Raw genomic sequence first — 20,490 nt, forward strand, 5'->3', positions numbered from 1 at the left:
ATGCTTGCTCACGGTGCTGGACTGACAAACCTTGGAGAAGGCAGCACTGCATTTGTCAATACATGGGTACAGCATGGGCAGCAGCAGTGCAAGCTTCTCTAACCCACTCTCCCAACATTCCCCAGCTCTGCTTTGGAGACAGCACCTACTTCTAGGGAGGAGAGAACAGTTTATTCTGTCTGACCGTTCAGTTCTTGGCTGCTGCCAGACTGCCAACAACCTCGTTTTGTGATGCGTGGACACTTGCCCACTATGAACTGAACTGAAACGACCAACTTATTCTGTATTGGCCACTGAAGAGATAGTAAAAAACTTTCAGTCACCTCCCAACCCAAGCAGTTAGATTAAAAAAGAAACTGATTCCCTCTGGGCAAAAAGCTGTTGTCCCTTCATGTTCTGTGGTGTGCACAGTAGCGGACTAGCCACTGGGCCTACGGTGCCTGTGCCCGGGGCCCCGACCACCAGGCAGCAGGGGCAGGAAAAGCCCCTGCACCCAACCCCACTACCAGGCAGCTGTTCCCGGCAGGCGAAACCCCCCACTCCCCAACCCCACTCCCCGACAGCAGCGCTGGGCAGGTGTGGCGGGGAATGCCCGCACACTCCAACATGGCTCCTGGGCAGAAGCCGGGGGATGGGGGAAGCCCCTGCGCACCAAACCCGCTCCCTGGCAGAAGCCTGGGTGGCAGGGGAAGCCCCCAGCACACCTATCGCTCACAGAAGCTGCGGATGGCAGGGAAAGCCCCCGCACACCAACCCCACTCTCCCGCAGAACGGGGGAAGCCTCCCACACCTCCCGACCCTGCTCCCCTGCACAACGGGGAAAGCACCCACGCTCTCTAGCCCAGCTTCCTGGCAAAAGCTGGGGACAGCAGTGGAAGGCCCCTGCGCCCTCCGACCCCATCCCAGGTAGAAGCTGAGGGTGGCAGCAGGGGAAGCTCCCCCGCACTCTCCAGCAGAACCACTGAGCAGGTCGGAGAAGCTCCAGCGCCCCTAACCTGGGCCCCCACAGAAGCTGCGGGGTAGCAGGGGAAGCCCCAGCACCCAAACCCCTGCTGTGGCCCTGGGACTGGAGGATCTCGCTACCTGCCACGGCCTCAGGGAGCTCTCACTCCCCGCTGCAGTCAGGGCTGTGGTGGGGGGACAGAGCTTCTCCAGTCTTAAGGCCCCAGTGGGGTGGGGGCTAGAAAGTAGCAAATGGGTTGCAGGGCCGCAGTGGAGGGGCAGAATAGGGGGCAACAAGGGCAGGGCCTGGGGAAAGGGGCCTAAAGGGGTGGGGCCATGGGTGGGGCTGCAGGCAGAGGGGGGTGGAACTGGGGCAGGACAGCAGGTAGAAGGGGTGGGGTGGGTCGTCCCCCCCCGCCACTTGCTCTGGCCCAGGGCATGAGGAAACCTTAATCCGCCTCTGGGCGTGCCTACACACTTGGAGGTGCTGCCCTACAATGACTAACAGCAACGACAGAGTGGTGGGTGGTCAGACCCCTGTACCATAAATATTCCTTTGATGCTGATGTTAAATGGTACATATACAGAGAACAGTGATCCAATGGTACATATTATTAATGAAATGACACTAGTCGTCAATGCAAGGTCTGGTCTAGTCAAATCCAACAAAGAGGCCCTGCGTGGGAGAATCAAGGAAGGCGTTTGTTCACAACTTTGTACTGCAGAAACCCCCTGTGCACTGCACCACACACAAAGGTCTGTGTTAAACTGCATGAATGTTCAAAATATGCTTCTCCTAGAGCAGGCTACATTTTTCAAATTAAAGTTTATCAAAAATGGCTTAAACAAAACTTTTGCAGCCATGTCATGTTTATAAAAAAAATACTTTAAAAAAAATTAAATATTCTGGACTCTCTCATTCACCAAAAGATGGGCCCATTTTGAATTAAAGAGATCGCTTCCTCTGCCCCGTCCTCCCCCAATAAAAGAGGTGGTTGTTTTCTGCCAGCTCTACTCATTTCTGAACAATGAAGTGTCTACAAAGCATGTCACAAAACCAGAAGAGAAACAGCAGCTCCACTCTGAGGTATCTAAACGCCAATTACCGTCCATCTGAACAAGCAGCTCCGACTTGACCCTGCGACTTGCTTCATGTTCGTCGGAAGTGCCTCTGCGGCTGCAGATGGAATCGATTTCATCAATGAAGATTGTTGTTGGCGCATAAAACCTTGCCTTTATTGAAGTGAAAATACAATTACTTAGATTGCAGTCGCAAGCACAAGCTCCAGTCAGACTTCAGGCCCTATTGTGCTAGGTGCTGAATAACTGGAAGATATGTCCCGGGCACAGAAAAATTCATCTAAGATCCTAACCCTGCAAAGACTTCCACATGTGCCAAACTTTACACACACACACACACACACACACACACACAGTCGTACCACTGAAGTCAATGGTTAACTTTCACAAGTGCCGAAAGTTAAGCATGCGCAGAACTCTGTGTGTGTTACTTGTTTTCTTGTATGCAGTGTAGTTGTAGCTGTGTCAGTCTGAGGATATTAGACAGACAAGCTGGGTGAGGGATTATCTTTTACCAGCCCAACTTCTGTTGGTGGGAGAGACAAGCTTTTGAGCAACACACAGCTCTTTGGGTCCGGGAAAGGTACTCCAAATGGCACAGCTAAATACAAGGTGGAACAGATTCTTTAGCATATATTTTAAGTAGGGTGACCAGATAGCAACTGTGAAAAAATGCAACAGGGGGTGGGGGTAATAGGTGCCTATATAAGAAAAAGTCCGAAAAAACGGGACTGTCCCTTTAAAAACAGGACATCTGGTCACCCTAATTCTAAGGGACCATTCAAGGTAGAGTGGCCCATTAACACCTCTGCAGTCATAAGACAAAAAGGGGAGGGGTGGTTAGTGGGTTACGGATTGTTGTAATAAACCATAAATCCAGTGTGTCTGTTCAGTTCATGATTTTTAGCCACTAGCAGAGTAATGAATTTCAGCTTTGTGACAGAATGTACCTGTGTCCACACCCTACACACTGTTGTAATAATCTTTATACAAAGTATGCCTTGTAAGGTATCATTTGAAGACTCAATTTGCTCGTCAATGCTGTCCTGATAAAATGTGCGGCAACACTGAATGTGCAGTTATAAGATTTCCATGGGCAGCGCATGAACCGCCGGCTGGGGGAGGCTAACCCCTAGCCCCACCTCTTCTGACCAAGGCCCCACCCCTTCCATCCCCCACCAGAGCTGAGCCCTCCCTTCCACGCACCCCAGCCATGGCCACAGCTAGCCCCCTATCCCCAAAGGAGCGCCGTGAGGGCGGGCGATGCATGGCCCCAGCCTCCCCATCCCCGGAGCACCAGGAAGGCGGGCAACCCCAGCCTCCCTGGCACAGTGGGTGGCCGCCAGCCGCAGCCTCCTCAGCTCAGGAGCACGGGAAGGCGGGCATTGCGGGGCCCCAGCCCCACCAGCGGAGCACTGGGGTGCTGGAGCCGGAGAACTGGAGCCACAGGCAGGGAGCAGTTATGGCAGGGGGCGGGGTCATGCCTGGCTGTTTGGGGAGGCTGAGCTGCCCCCAGCCTATGTGACCCGCCGCCCTTGAAAATTTCCCTGTATGTTGTTATTAACACATGTTCCAAACTGAGGTGGCAACAGGTCTGTCTCAAACAAAAGAATGTGCTCTGCTTAATCTGCATTTAAGAACTAAACAAAGTCATCAAGCAGGAAGGACAACAAAAGAAGCTCCAATGGGTGAAGAAGAGCAGCTGGGAAGATCCCTTTCTGTAGACTCTCTGTCTCCCGAATCTCAGCTGGAAATGTTTTCCAAATGGGGGGCTGACACTACAGAAAAGGGGGACAAACACCCCAAGGCACCCTGTCTCCTCCCTCTCTTTCTGCCCATCAATTCACTGCACGAGAAGAGACAAAGGAAGCAGCCATTAAACAGAAGAAGGGGTCCTGGCCTAAGAAGTTCGGCCAGTAAGTCTGTTGAGAGCATGTGGTGAGAAAACCTTTGCTTTGCATTTAACATAGTTAAGGCGCTAGTTGTGTTTTATCTTTATTTTTCTAATAACCACTTCTGACTTTTATGCCTCATTACTTGTATTCACTTAAAATCTCTCTTTGTAGTTAATAAACTTGTTTTACGGTTTTATCTAATCCAGTATGTTTAAATTGAGGTGTCTGAAGAACTATCTGAAATACCAAGCTGGTATATCATCATCTTTTTAAAAAAAGGGGGGGACTTAACATACTTGTATTGTCCAGGAGAGGGCTGGGCAGTACAGGACACATATCTCTGGGGGGGGGGGGGGGGAGGGGGGGGGGGGGAGAATTTAAGACAGGGAGTGGGCTGAGGTCACCCTGCAGCACACACACGCAGACATAGCAGGCAGTGACTTGCATGCGGGAGGCTGTTTGTGAGCAGTCCAGACTAGAGGCTACAGCAGCAAATCAGTTTAAAGATTATAGGACAAGGGAGACACAGATACTCATTAGACTAGATCGGGGTGGCCAACTTGAGCCTGAGAAGGAACCAGAATTTAACAATGTACATTGCCAAAGAGCCACAGTAATACATCAGCAGCCCCACATCAGCTCCCCCCTCCACTCCCAGCACCTCCCACCCACTGGCAGCCCCACCAATCAGCACCACCCCCTCCCTCCCGATCAGCTGTTTTGTGGGGTGCAGGAGGCTCTGGGAGGGAGGAGCGAGGGCACTGCAGGCTCAGGGGAGGGGGCGGGAAGGGGTGGAGTGGGGGCAAGGCCCGTGGCAGAGCCAGGCGTTGAGCAGTGAGCACCCCCCGGCACATTGGAAAGTTGGCGCCTGTAGCTCCAGCCCCGGAGTCGGTGCCTATACAAGGAGCCGCATATTAACTTCTAAAGAGCCCCATGTGGCTCCAGAGCCACAGGCTGGCCAACCCTGGTCTAGATTGTACCCTGGGTATATCACAAGCTCCCAGGCTCATCTTTGGAAAGTGTTGTGCAGTTTTCCTTTGAGGATGAGGACCGATAGCGATTATTCTACATCTGACCATTGTTTTCTTAGGTCTTGATCCTGCAAAGGAGGTGGGGGATCAATCAAAATATACTATTTGTAATATACATATTGTGCTTCTTGTGAAGGCAAAGGTTGGGAGGGGAGGGAAGATTCAGTTTCCAGTCTATCTAAAAATCGCAAGGTGTTTTAATGGGCACCATCTTGGAAATGCAGAAGCAAATAAGGATGAGGAGAGGGTAAATGGCATATTTGCGCGCACACACACACACAGCACAGTTCCTGGGGTGAGACTGTGTGTAAATATTTCTCAGCTGCAGTTCAGGATCTGGCCCTTGATTTTCAGAAACCAACCTTCAGTTTGGAACAGAGAAAATAGATGAAACACATTTTGCTTCTAGAAACAAGGGTAATTTACTCCACAATCCTCAAAAATACATCATACAAAATACATTTTGGGGGGAGGGATAGCTCAGTGGTTTGAGCATTGGCCTGCTAAACCCAGGGTTGTGAGTTCAATCCTTCAGGGGCCCATTTAGGGATCTGGGACAAAAATTGGGGATTGGTCCTGCTCTGAGCAGGGGGTTGGACTAGATGACCTCTTGAGGTCCCTTCCAACCCTGATATTCTATGATTCTATGATCAAGAAGGGCCTGCTATATAAGCGTGCACACCCATCCACTGGAGAGGTTTCAGGGATAGTGAACTCAATCCTGCAACAATGTGCTGTGAGGGGCTTGATAAACCAACAAAAGCCCCTAGCATTGAGGACTTACCATTTCAAACAACAGGCGGACTAGCTTCTCAGACTCGCCCCTGTATTTGGACGTCAGAGTGGAGGAGGAAACGTTGAAGAATGTTGTCCCACATTCCGTAGCAACGGCTTTTGCTAGCATGGTTTTGCCAGTCCCAGGGGGGCCAACCATCAGAACACCCTAAAATTCCATACAGAGTAATAAATAAATGACAAGATGAGACCCCCAAATTCAGCCCTGATGTAAGCAAAATGCTAATCCACAGAGATCAGCTGAGTTGCACTAGATCTAAATGTGACCTAAGTTCTGCATTTTAATTGCTTAAAAACATAACTCTGCCATATGCCTGGGCCTCCTTTTTGTTCCCAAGCACTCGTTTCACTAAAACCATTAATTGCATATGTGGGTTTCTCATGTTATTTATTCTTACTAAGGTACTAACATGGCCCCCATTACCACAGTATCTGAATGTCTCAAAATCTACTGTATTTATCCTCACAGCACCCCTATCAGGTAGGGAAGGACTATTATCCCCACTGTACAGAGACGGAACTGAGGCACAGAGAGGCTAAGTGACTGGCCCAAGATCGCACAGGAAGTCCATGGCACAGCAGATAAATGAACCCAGTTCTCCCAAGTCCCAGGCTAGTGGCCTAACCATCCTTCCATCTCCCATCCAGGTAAAAGAGAGGGCAAGGTGGGAGAGCACTAGTCTCCTCTACATCAGTGCCTGTTTGTTCACTGAAGTGTACAAGATATTATGGATGGACAGAAAGTTCTCAGGGCCCAAATTAGGCGTCCATGGTGGGATTGCTAATCGTCTTGACTGAAGAAAGGCATTAGTTTTTAAAAGGCCTCTCATGTCAAGAGTTCCTGAAAATGAGTGGTGGTAACGACCATTTCCCCTTCTCTAGTAGGGTTAGAACTGCCCCAAGGAGGGGAGTAATACTTGATAATTAATTAATTACTTTAAATAGAATTCATCAAGACACTTTGAAAATCTGCTTTCCAAACTGTGGGCCTCCCGCAGCCATCGTGGTAATGAAAGACACAATGTTTTCCCCACCCAGAAAGGACAAGAAGAAATACGGAGATTCCAAATACTCTGCTGTCACGAATATGGCAGCTTTCTGAGCAGCTTTCTTTTGCAAATGCAAGATTTGATTTCATACTAACAAGAGTTTACTAAGGTAAAGTCATACCGTGTTTCAAGGGTAATCAAATGAGCTGGAATTAGATTTGCACATCATAATGTGCTTTGCAATTAATATCTTACATAAAATACCACAACAATAAAATATCTGTTAAACGCTATCCATGCTGCAAATTAAATTGTGTCTGTTCTACACAAAATTTACCACAAGGAGCACAAAGAATGACATGGAAGAAATCTATAAAAACAAATCAACCGGGAATACAATTATTCAAAAATGTTTTTCCCCATGCCCATCAAGAGCAATAGCCTCTCTGTGCCTACATTTTCCATTAACCATTAATACCTTTATTGCCATTTAACACTTAGCTATTGCAAGCTCCCACAGACATTCATCGGTAAATTAAATTACAAACGATCATATTCCTTCCAGAGAGCTGACACCCCACCTCTCTTTATAAGGATGCCAAAGTTATCCTAAACTCCCAGGCAGCAACTATAAGAGATAAATGGACTCCTGTTCTGCAAGTTCATCCAGGCATGGTCTACACTGGAATGTTAGTCCCTGCTAGAATTCCACCCGTACAGCAATACTAGTGGAGGACCATGGTGTACACAGGGGTAACTAGATACAATTCTGTGGCCTGTACAGTACGTCCTTGCTATAACTCCCTTCACAGTAGCGAACCCAGCCCCTGGATCCCACCTCGAGCCGCAGTCCCTGTGCTGGAAGAGCTCTTTTGCTATAACAAACCCCTGGCTCTAACAAACGAATGGTGTGGATCCTGAGGGGTTTGTTATAACGAGAGGGTACTGAACATACAGGAGGTCAGGCTAGATGATCAATGATCCCTTCTGGAGTTAAAATCTATTAACCTCATGGTTTACACTGGTGCAACTTGATTTGCATCAGCGCTGACCTTGGATTGAAAGCAGAGCTAAACTGCCCCAGTTCAAATCACACTGTACCTGTGCATGTTGTGTTCACGTTAGGGGTTTGCACCAGTCTGGCCAAACTGGAGGCTAAAAACCCACTCTAGACAAGGCTTCAGTCTTAAAATGAATAGCGATACAGAGGGCCAAGTTCTGTCTTGAAATATACCCCATTCAATGCCAATGAATTCAAGGGGCCTAACTGCTCACTGTCTTACACCTTGTGTCATCATTTATCCCTATGTAAACAGGGTGTAACATTACCAAGTAGGAATGGTAGCATTTTACATTCACTTTGCACAGGTGTGAATGACCTCATAGGGTTCAAAGCAGTGGGAGAATGTCGTCAACTGGGGATGCACAAGATATAAGGATCAGTGCACAATGTGAGCCTGAATTGCTAGCTAAGCTAGAGAGATGCACAAGGGGGAATGAGGGGGAAGTACGAGCTGCTTTCTCTCTATACAACCTATGAGCCTGGCAGTTACTGACTAGTTAAAAGAAAAGGAGTACTTGTGGCACCTTAGAGACTAACCAATTTATTTGAGCATGAGCTTTTGTGAGCTACAGCTCACTTCATCAGATGTGTATATATATATATGACTAACCAATTTATTTGAGCATGAGCTTTCGTGAGCTACAGCTCACTTCATCAGATGTGTGTATATATATACACACATCTGATGAAGTGAGCTGTAGCTCACGAAAGCTCATGCTCAAATAAATTGGTTAGTCTCTAAGGTGCCACAAGTACTCCTTTTCTTTTTGCGAATACAGACTAACACGGCTGTTCCTCTGAAACCTGACTAGTTAAAAACTTTTATAAACATAAAGCCTTCTTTACTCTTCCTCTTTGGCTCTGTTGATCCAGTGTTTCCCAATAAGAAGCTAATATGCACTGCAGGGCTTAAGTGGTTTGATGAAATCACTGCAGGGTTAAATACCACTAGTGGAGCAGTGGGATGCCCAACTAAAGACAGGACCCTCTTGGCACAAACGCAGGTCAGAGAAAGGAAACAACCACTCTTGGATGTTCAGAAAGTGATGGCTGCAAATGCATGACACCTATGTTTAGTCAGGAAGAGTGCTGGCCTATGAGCACCAATGGGTTTAGGAGGGAAGAGGGGCCTTGCCCTCCCCACACAGGACCACCGGCACACGAGTCTGCTTAGAGAGGGTTAACAGCCACATTCTGTCTGCTTCTCCCACAGGGCAAAGTGAAGAAGAAAAGCTCCAGCCATGAAAGGGAAGCCACAATGCCACCCTAACTACTAACTGGTTAGGTATTTAGAACAAATATGTGCTTAAGTACACTGCTGAATCTGGGCCTTAAGTACTGGGACTGCTCATGTATTTAACATTAATCACATGCTTAAGAGCTTTGCTGAATCAGGGCCATAAAGAGGATATTCAATAGGAAATATCTTCCTGGACTTCATCATCATAACTAACTCAATGAAGTGACAAGCCCGCAACTTTTAGAGTAGCAGCCGTGTTACTCTGTATCCGCAAAAAATAAAGGAGTACTTGTGGCACCTTAGGGACTAACAAATTTATTTGAGCATAAGCTTTTGTGAGCTACAGCTCACTTCATCAGATGCATTCAGTGGAAAATACAGTGGGGAGATTTATATACACAGAGAACATGAAACAATGGGTGTTACCATACACACTGTAAGGAGAGTGATCAGGTAAGGTGAGCTATTACCAGCAGGAGGGCGGTGGGGGGAGGAGGACCCTTTTGTAGTGATAATCAAGGTAGGCCATTTCCAGCAGTTGACAAGAAAGTCTGAGGAACAGTGGGGGGTGGGGGAATAAACATGGGGAAATAGTTTTACTTTGTGTAATGACCCATCCACTCCCAGTCTTTATTCAAGCCTAAATTAATTGTATCCAGTTTGCAAATTAATTCCAATTCAGCAGTCTCTCATTGGAGTCTGTTTTTGAAGTTTTTTTGTTGAAGAATTGCCAGTTTTAGGTCTGTAATCGAGTGACCAGAGAAATTGAAGTGTTCTCTGACTGGTTTTTGAATTTATAATTCTTGACGTCTGATTTGTGTCCATTTATTATTTTACGTAGAGACTGTCCAGTTTGGCCAATGTACATGGCAGAGGGGCATTGCTGGCACATGATGGCATATATCACATTGGTAGATGTGCAGGTGAACGAGCCTCTGATAGTGTGGTTGATGTGATTAGGCCCTATGATGGTGTCCCCTGAATAGATATGTGGACACAGTTGGCAACGGGCTTTGTTGCAAGGATAGGTTCCTGGGTTAGTGGTTCTGTTGTATGGTTGCTGGTGAGTATTTGCTTCGGGTTGGGGGGCTGTCTGTAAGCAAGGACTGGCCTGTCTCCCAAGATCTGTGAGAGTGATGGGTCATCCTTCAGGATAGGTTATAGATCCTTGATGAGGCGCTGGAGAGGTTTTAGTTGGGGGCTGAAGGTGATGGCTAGTGGCGTTCTGTTATTTTCTTTGTTGGGCCTGCCCTGTAGTAGGTGACTTCTGGGTACTCTTCTGGCTCCGTCAATCTGTTTCTTCACTTCAGCAGGTGAGTATTGTAATTGTAAGAACGCTTGATAGAGATCTTGTAGGTGTTTGTCTCTGTCTGAGGAGTTGGAACAAATGCGGTTGTACCGTAGAGCTTGGCTGTAGACAACGGATTGTGTGGTGTGGTCTGGATGAAAGCTGGAGGTATGTAGGTAGGAATAGCGGTCAGTAGGTTTCTGGTATAGCGTGGTGTTTATGTGACCATCGCTTATTAGCACCGTAGTGTCCAGGAAGTGGATCTCTTGTGTGGAGTGGTCCAGGCTGAGGTTGATGGTGGGATGGAAATTATTGAAATCATGGTGGAATTCCTCAAGGGCTTCTTTTCCACAACTGTATCGTAAGTCATTCGCTGAATAAGGGACAATCAGTCCCGAACCAAAAGCTAGGTCATTTCATTTTCTGTTTACACAGCAGCTCACATGCTTCCTCAACAATTTTTTTTTTCAAGTTGTGAACCAGATCCAAATTGGGCTCCCACTTACTGAGGCCCAGCTACTCTGGATCAATCCCACATTTATTATAATTAAACAATTATCCATCTTTGCTAAATAAATGTGTATTTTAGGCTATTACGGCAGTCTAATAGCTATACATACTACAGTATACCATCAGTGTAAGGAAGCATGAGCATACGATGCTACGCTCATGTAGATACAACTTGACATACATGAAAGCGCCATGACCAGTCTGGAGAACGTGGTCGTGCATTCTCACCTTCCAAGGCCTTCTGATCCCTTTGAAAAAATCAGGCATCCACATCGGCAGAACAACCGCTTCCCTTAATAGTTTCTTGGCTTCTTCCAAATCTGCTATGTCATCCCTGCAAAAGACCAGGACAAATTTACAAAGCATAACATTTCACTTTGTTTTTAAGCCATGAAAAACAGAGAAAAGTATTGTGTGTACCACTATCCTTTTTATTATGCCAGTATGTTCCTATTGAGACCATTGCTATAAATCTGTGGCCTTACGTTGACCTCTCCTGTGAAAGGCAGGAAAAAAATTACTTTCAGCTAAGGTTACTAGGATACTCAATTAAAAATTGTTTTGGCTCACGTGATCATCAGGGACCCTAATTTTCCATGTTAAAAAGACCAAAACTCTCTAATAAAGAATCAAATATCTGTGGTTTTCCTTGATTCAAATGAAACGCTGAACTACCCTCAGTACATATAGGTATCAGCTGAACACCATGTTTTATTGATATACAGTAGAATCCTGTTTAGCCAAGCCTCCATTATCTGGCTCTCCATATTAATCGAACCATCAGCAGCTTGGGATCGAAATAAGGGTAGGAAACTCTTGCAAATTCTCTTGATTATCCAATCTGGCCCTGGTCCCAATTAGATCAGATAAACAGGGTTCCACTGTAAATTTAAAGCGCATTCAAAAATCAACCACAAGAGGGGGAGGTTGCACACACTGAATAAGTGACACTGGTACTTTCAGTAAAATATAGTTAACAGTTAATATATGTTTTTACTTTTTCACAAAATGTAAAAACTAAAGATTCTCTGTGAAAACGCAAAATCCATGGTTTTCCTTGTTTTTCCCCCATTGCAAATGGATTTCTAGGATCCCTGGTGATCATCAAAACAATACTTTTAATGTTCTCTGGGGTGCAGTTAGGCTTTTGAGTAGGTACTTGTAATGGACATTTTGCATATCATACTGGTTAAGAATGAAAGTCTTACTCAGCAATCAAATTAGTATGCGATTAGAACCAGAAGCTTGTTTCCCCTATTTGGAAATGGCTGTTTGCCATTTGGCTGTTTGCCATTTTAAAAGAGTTAAGGTCCCAATTTAATGAGAGGACATGCTCTTTCCCCTCCAACCTGGCTAAAGAATTTAATTGAGAAAATTCTCATACCAATGAATGCTTGGATTTCTTGATACAATGTCCCTTTCCAGTGCTTCAACCAGGTCTTTATCATATCCTGCTCCATCAAATTTCTGAATTTCCCCATCACCAGCACCTTCCTGTGGAATTTTCTTTCCCTAGGAACGTTAAGAAATCACAGGAGTCTATAATGAAACTTTTACTTTGAACAGCTCCAAGATTTGAATCATAGAGTAAAATTGTTCAGTTGCTACTATGTTTAAGCCAAGAGAAATTTCAGATTTTTACACAGAACTGTGGGCTGTCTCATTCCTGCAACAGGCAAGGAAGCACAATCTTTTCACATTTTATCTCCATGGTCTCCGGATACTTGTCACTATCGCCAGTCCAACAGAATGTGCTATAGAGTCCCACGTCTTTCATAAAGGGGTGTTACCTCGATCCCAAAATCAGTTTAAATGTTTTTTTTTTTTAATTTACAAACTAGTAGCAATAATGACAGGTTTCAGAGTAGCAGCCGTGTTAGTCTGTATCCGCAAAAAGAAAAGGAGGACTTGTGGCACCTTAGAGACTAACACATTTATTTGAGAATAAGCTTTCGTGAGCTACAGCTCACTTCATCGGATGTATCCCTATACCTGTTCTCTTTGATGGGAGAAATAAGATTTTTTTCTGCCTTGTTTTTAACGGATATATATTTTATTTATTTATTTCAATATAGTCGGGACTTAAAGAAAAGGTCTTCCCTGCTTGGCTGCTTCTCTTCCCCAACTCCAACAATTGTCTATTTCCTATTCCCTTTCTCTGTCTCACAACACAATCCCCCACACGGTCAGGATACTTTAAAGTTCATTTAAAGGGCTGCATTAGGAGCCCTAAAGTAGAGTTGTCAGGAGTCTGGGGTTGCCAGTCCTCCAGGATTGGCCTGGAGTCTCCCAGAATCGGCATCGATCTCCCAGTGACTATTGAAAGCAGTCCGGGAGATTTTAATAGGCTATTTTAAGAAAATGACATTACAACATGTTGGGAAAAAAATCTCCTGGAATAGCTTCAGCCAGAGTTGGCAACCTTTTTTGATGGAAAGTCCAGTTACCGTGAGGGGGGAGGAGAGGGGTAGTCTTGTTGCCCCTTTGAGGAGCACAGTTTGCAGGACTGTGGCGGAGGACAGGTGTGGGGGCCCATAGCAAGCGGGTTAAGGGGCTCCCAGTGGACACAGAATGTTCTGTGGGAGGGAAGCAAAGAAAGCTGCCCCGCCAGCCAGTGCTTCCCCCGGCCACGCTAAGGCAACTCCAGGGTGGCAAGGGCTCAAGCGAGCAGGGGAGGGGGCTGCTGGGCAAGCCACGCAGAAGGAGGCGGGAGGCTGCCATGCAGGACTGCTGCATCCTAGCTCACCAGTGCGGCTGCCTGGCTGCTTCCACACGGCTGCAGCTCTCTGCTACCTGAATTCCCAGGCCGCCTGCTGGAGCTGGGGTTTGCAAGTCTCTTGGGGCAACTCACACTGGAGTTGAGGGGGAAAGCAACGGGGGTAGAAGAGCCTGGGGGAAGAGGCGGAACAGGGGCATCCAGTTTTCAGAAACTAGAAAGCTGGCAACCCTACATTTGAGCCTAATTATTGTTTTAATTACAGGAGCATCTGGTGTGTTCAGAACTGTCCCACAATTAGATAAAACAGCCTCAGCCCCAAACTGATCATAAACTCCCAAGTTAGTAGTTCCACAGCTCTGCTGATCTTATGGGTGACGCAACATCTTTCCTCTGAAGCAACACTTCTAATTCTCCTCCTCTAACACTTCAATAGGAATGTACTTCCCCTCCCAGCCCAACAGCAGGGCTAAGTGGAGCCTGAGGAGCAGCTGCATTGCTTTTAACTGAACTAGGCTAAATTGGAAGCTGGTTTAGAGTTCCTAACACAGCCTCTAAATACTACTAACAAAGTTAAAGTACCCCAGCTGCCTCAGAAAAGCAGCCTATGGCAAAGTGGACAGAGGCAGCATAGGAAGAGGGAGCCAGAGAGACAAATGAGCTAGCAGAGGAGAAAAGGGCAGTTAACAATGCCTCCTCCCTTTGCCCATTAACCCACATGCCCTTCAGGGAGCTGTCTGTGCCCTTCTAGCTTCTTTCAACTCTCACTTTTATTACAAAACTGAACCCATAATAGCCAGCAAGTTGAAAGTTGCACTGGGACCAGAAACTGCTGTCAAAACGACACAGTCAGGAAGAAAAGGAACAATGAGAAGGGACCCATAGTGTTGAAAAGATTTTAAAAGACAGGAGTTACCTACCTATCTATCAAAGCAAAAATAAGAACAGTATTCACAGTGACAAAAAGGTGTTTGCAGACTCTCTCTGACACTGAATTCTCTCTTATCCCCCTATAATGAGCTAGGGGGGTTTCTTTTTACAGTGGAAGGATTTGCTGCACCCTGAAAAGCTGATTTTAAGAGAATTTTTAAATTGAAACAAAATTAAGCCAAGCTTTAATAGCAGTAAGCCAAGGGATACTTCAATAGGCTATTGGTGCACTGCAAAGGTGAAAGAAAGCAGCAGGGCTGAACAACATATCTGAGGTGTGCTCCAACATTTGGGCAAACCAGAGTGTACATTATTGCTATGCAAAAAGATGGCACACAAACAAAATACTGCAGAAGATAATGTGAGATCTATGTAGTGAAAACAAAAAACAGACAACGCCAGAGAGCCATCCGCCCAGCTGCTGCGTGCTGGGAGCATGCCAACAACTTTATTTATCCACTCGCACTAAGACCATTACATAACCATGTAATTACTACAAACAATCACAGGGTGGCAGCATAAAAGGAAAAACATGAACAAAGGGATTTGTAAGGATACTACAAGTACTGTCTGAAAATAACTGCATAAGTAAATCAATCTTATACCAAATAAAAATAAAATATAAGAATGCTACAGGCTCTCATCTCCACTTCATGGTCCTCTTACGCACAGCTTTCACAAGTTGGCAACCTTCTAGCATAACAAGCCTTCTCAATTGTATGCATTCATTTATATGATAAATAATTTTTATAAACTAAACAATCACATCTGAAAATTTGCCTCCACAGCAGATCTTATTTTTTAAACAGTGTCATGTTATAAACAATCTGTTCTGACATAACTCATTTGTATTTCCTGAAGCCATAGAGTTAGTTTTGAACTAAATGCCACTTTGCAGACATTTTGACAATCTTAGTCCTGGTGAAAAATGGAGGATACTTCCTGTAACTGGAGGTTCTTCAAGATGTGTGGTCCCTATTTATATTCCATACATTGGTCACACCATGCCCCTGAGACTGGAAGTGTTTCTTAGCAGTGTCTGGTGACCTGCACAAGTGTAGTGCATCCCCTCATGCTTGCAGCCAAGGATATAATAGGTCAGCTGGGTCAATGCCTCACCAGGGTCCCTCTTACTGTTGTGCAGTCTCGCCCGCAGCAGAGGACTTGAGCGTGGGTATTGGAATATAAATAGGGACCACACATTTCAAAGAACCTCCAGTTAAGTAACTTCCTCTTCTTCGAGTGATGGTCCCTATACGTATGCCATACGTGGGTGATTAGTGAGCAGTGTTGAAATATAATACAGTCTGCAGTACTGCTTGGTCTACAGCAACCTCCATACCCATCGCTCGTGTGATGGCATAGTGGGCCGTGAACATGTGGATGGAGCGCCAGGTAGCTGCACTACAGATCTCGTGCCATGAGATATCAGCAAGGCAGACTAGTGTGACTCCATTGGGTGGGGGAATGTTGGATTGTGTGTTGCATTCACAGATAAACCCAGAGACTGAATTGGAGATTCATTAGGAGAAGAGGGTTTGGCCCTTGGATTGGTGAGCAATGGCCACAAATAGTTTTGGTGATGTGCGAAAGGACCGAGTCCCGTGGAGGTAAAATGCCAGTGCACAGCAGACATCAAGGGAGTGCAGGACCCTGTCCACATGGGAGGGGTGTGGTTTGGGGCAGAAAACAGGTAGGTAGATGCAATGATTTAGGTGGAACTTCGACACTACTTTTGGGAGGAATTTAGGGTGTGGCTGTAAGGACACTTTGTCCTTGTGGAATACAGTGTAAGGGAGGTCTGCAATCATGGCCGCCAGTTCACTGACCCATCTAACTGAGGTAATGGCTACCGAGAATATCACTTTCATGGAGAGGTGGGAGAGGGAGCACATTGCCAGTGGCTTTGTCAGAGCAGAGATAACGAGATTAAGGTCCCTCAGGGATCTGGGCTTGAATACTGGTGGGAAGGTATTGAGTAAACCCTTCCTGAAATGGATGGTGGTGGGGGTGTAACAAAATAAAAATGAAATCAGTGTTTACCCAATAAACAATGGAAAGACACTGGAAAGGGTTACTTAAGGGCTCGTCTACATGGAGCAATTATGAGGACAACAGGGGTGTAATTTCTAAAGCACACTTATGTGTTGCACATTAATTGGCCTGTTTAGACCCTGCTGGTGCACTCTAGAAGTTCCCTAATGCACTTAACGGTAGTGCTGGTTGAAACAGTACTACATTAAAGTTCACTAGGGAACCTTACAAAGAGATTATGCATTACATTACAATGTATATTGCATACATTACTCATTACAGAATATACAAAGAGCCCTGAAAAACCCTGATTCTTTGGACACTACATAAAACTCAGAAATTGCTAAAAAATAAACTCCAAAAAATGAAATTAATAAACCCTCAAAAATAGAAGCTCTGCCAAATTGACACTCAAGCTGTAGAACAGGGCATTTTATTACTTATCTACAACTGAAATAAAGTAAGATTTAAAATATTTATAGTTTTCACATGCAACAAAACGATTAATAGTAGTTACAAATAAATCCAATTCTGATGCCCTTACTTGGGTGATTAATCACTAGTCTTGCAAGTAGCTCCATTATTAACGTAAATAGTATTATTCACAGATTTAAGGATTAGTTGCCCAAATAAGGGTTGAGTTATACATTCGTGGGTGGTTCTGAATACTTTTCCAGGCATAACAGCATCTCCTTTTATAGCATTAAGTTGGTAGAACTGTTCTGCATGGCTTTGTGGTGGCTCCCCTATTAGAAGACACTCATCTAATTTTCAGAGTACTCCCAAACATTCTCCTAGGGTACTCACGGGGCATTATACAACCTTAGTAACATACACATATTGCCTATTTAAAATAAGCCGCTGGGTTGAAAGGCTGAAATTCCTGACAATATTCCAGCGGGGGGCACCACAACAACCAGCCTCGAGGCTTTCAGGGCAGCAGAGAAAGAAAAAAAAAACCAACACTTGGGAAACAGCATTTTAAAAGGGTGCTAGTGCATAAGCACCAGCGGAGTGGGATAGTATTAATTAAAATGATTAATTATGTAGCACCATAAACATGCATATTACTTTACAGGCAAAGAAAGGACAAACTCCATGACCCTGCTTACAATCAGATTGAAGAGGTTGTTACATGGCTTGGGACGAGGATGGTTGCAAACCCATAAGATGAGATGGTTGTTCTGGCTACAAATCCAGAAAAGGGAGCATTTATATCTATATATCGTCATTAGCATACCCAGCACAAGCTACAACCAGCCACATTGCAACCAATGTCTTAGTGGATGAGAATCTTATCTTTACAACTTCTAGCAAGACCTGGCCAGGCAACCAAAAAAATCCCCTTTAAAACACAACATTCAATCATTTTAGAAATCTCTCTGCATGCTGTAGAGCAGCATGATATATAGCAACAAGTGCCTATGGAACAGCCAACAGAATTTAATTCAACATGTGCCCTACTCCCAGTAACATTTAAAAATAAATGGAACATAAGCAGTAACTGATCTCATGTCAACTGACGTGCTGACAAAAAGAAGTGTGCTAATTTCAGCCCCATTCCAAACACTACATGACATCAATGCTTATTAGTGGACAAGGATAAAACTGGTAGGAGAAATCTAAGTTCTTGCTTATATTAGGTATTAATGTAAACTATGAGAAGTTTTTTTTAAAATATTCAGATAAAATCTATTTTAAAATGTTAAGTACTATAGAAATATATTTCTATTTATGAAACTTCTCCATCTGGCTTCCCTGATGAGGATTAGTAGTAGTATTACTCCCACAGATAATTACTGTCCTAGAAGTAGTACCAGCACGGGCTCCTCCATAGTAAAGCCTTATCATGCTCCTTACAGGAAACTTTAGAGTGCATGGTTTTACCCTCATTAGAGTCAAGACTTGAATGTATACGTGCCTGGTGTATTAAACTGGTCACACAACATGATTCTAGTTCCTCATTTCACTAGCAGAACTGTAAACAATTTTCACCGTTCTTGAAAAGCTTTTTATAGCTTGCAGAGTGTTCCCTTGTTATTGTAAATCTTGCTGTTCTAAGCATGCAGAGAGAGATTTCTAAAATGATTCAACTTTACATTTCAAAGTTTATTTGAAGTTTATTCAGTGGCACTGCTAGAAGACTATATCCAAACAACCAGTGACAAGGAGGACTAGTGTTGCTTAATACCCTCTTCCGCAGAATCAAAAATGACTGATACAAAGATCACTTTTGTCTATCCCTTGACAGAGCTGGATTCTTCCCTTTAAGTCCTTTCTCATTCTTGAATATTTAGTGTGTAGCTATGAAAACTTACCAAAATATTTTCTAACTCACCAATCACAACCTGTATTATACCACGAGCTCCAAATAGGTAAGATTGCGTATCTCACAAAAATAAAGCCATCTCATTATGCTCCAGTCCTGCACTGTTTATACCAGTGATACTCAGACTGCGACCCGTGAGCCACAAGAGGCTCTTTAACATGTCTCCTGCGGCTCTTTGCAGCACATAATATTAAAACACTGTGTGATTTAATTATTAACCCCTCTAAGTTATTAACCAATCAGGATGCTTTTAATATGTTAACCAATTAAGTTATTAACTTATTTGCTGTGCGAATACTATATATGTATATAAAAACTAAGTATTTCCCCTGTCAGACTGTTTAAATATGAATAGTACTATGAATAGTAGTAAACACCACAATAAATTCACACTACTGTGGCTCTTTTGGGTAATTTGGCTCCTGAACCACTGAGTTCTGCGTATCACTGCTTTATACCATGGTTTCCTGATAGTGACTCCACAGTTAAGGTTGTAAGGCAGTTTCAGTTATAAACACCCAATTTTTCACACATGCATCTTACTTTCTCAAAAAGCATTCCTTTTGAAATGTCTTCTACAATTATATGTTGGTGAATCAGTTCCTACTTTCTTCTCTCTCCTCTAGTATTGTTTCTCTTTTTACAACAAACCTTTTAAAAAAACTAACTTTAATTCCCAGCCCATTTTAATTCAGACAACTGTGTCTTCCCCACAACGCTTTTCAAAGAAACATCTTCCTCTAAATGTTTTGTTATTTATAATAATAATTTCCTAATGATAGGATTATTTAAAAAGCTTGGCTGTCTTTTTAATCTGTATGCATTTGGTATATCTCCACCTTCTAGTTAAGAACATACTTAAAAAACACTTTTGTAAATACTTGTAGATCACTGCAGAATTTACAGACCAATCTCAATTGTTTTAACTCATCTTAATTTAAATCCTGCAGAATCGTAATAAAAATGCATAATATATAATGAATCTCACTGGTCTCACTTCTATATTCTTTACTTGGAAAACTTTATAATAGGGCCCAATTCTGACCTCTTACACTGAATAGAATTTACTCCTGATTTACACTATTATACAGGAGATTAGAATCAGGCCCATAACCTTGCTGAAACATGCAGAAAAATAAAGCTACAGTAAACTGTTCTGTTATAAAAAAAAACCTTCCTGATTAAAAACAGCGCTGAGAGTTTAAAGTGGTACCCAGCTTGGTAATATTACAACTGAATCACTCTAACATGCACTTTGTCCACGATCTGATGTAGACCCTCCACGTTGCCCTTGCACAGGAAAACTTAAGTTTTTGCTTATTTATTTTTAAAAATGCTTCCCCCCTGCACACACAACTCTCCCTCCTCCCCAGTTTTTACCTTGTCCTCTCTCCCTTTAGCTCTAGATTCCCTCTCTCGGCTACTGGTAGGCTTTTCACTTTTTGATATTGGGTGTGCTCTGCCCACAGGCCCTCGCGGCTGCAATCCTGGTGATTCTTTCCTCAAAGGTTTAACTTCTCGGTTGGGACGTTTTATCTGAGGTGGAGCCCTGGCAAACAAAGAAAACATATCAATCACAGTTAAAAAAAAAAAAAAAAAAAAAGACAATGCTTTAATATTTCACTAACTCCCTTGAAAAATCACTTTC

At 44.2% G+C, this 20,490-nt stretch overlaps 1 protein-coding gene across 4 annotated transcripts in view; it reads right to left on the reverse strand.

The window, feature by feature from the left end:
- Positions 1 to 20,490, reverse strand: part of KATNAL1 (katanin catalytic subunit A1 like 1) — a 51,387-nt gene that overhangs the window by 7,378 nt on the left and 23,519 nt on the right. For all 4 annotated transcript variants that reach the window (XM_048846686.2, XM_048846693.2, XM_048846699.2 and 1 more), the window contains 5 exons: positions 20,223 to 20,391; positions 12,218 to 12,345; positions 11,062 to 11,167; positions 5,733 to 5,891; positions 2,049 to 2,175 (listed from right to left, as the gene is read on the reverse strand). In XM_048846686.2, coding sequence (XP_048702643.1) covers positions 2,049 to 2,175; positions 5,733 to 5,891; positions 11,062 to 11,167; positions 12,218 to 12,345; positions 20,223 to 20,391 — 689 coding nt within the window. The remainder of the gene's footprint in view (positions 1 to 2,048; positions 2,176 to 5,732; positions 5,892 to 11,061; positions 11,168 to 12,217; positions 12,346 to 20,222; positions 20,392 to 20,490) is intronic.

Source organism: Caretta caretta, chromosome 1, assembly GCF_965140235.1.
Source record: "Caretta caretta isolate rCarCar2 chromosome 1, rCarCar1.hap1, whole genome shotgun sequence".
Taxonomy (NCBI): Eukaryota; Metazoa; Chordata; order Testudines; family Cheloniidae; genus Caretta; species Caretta caretta.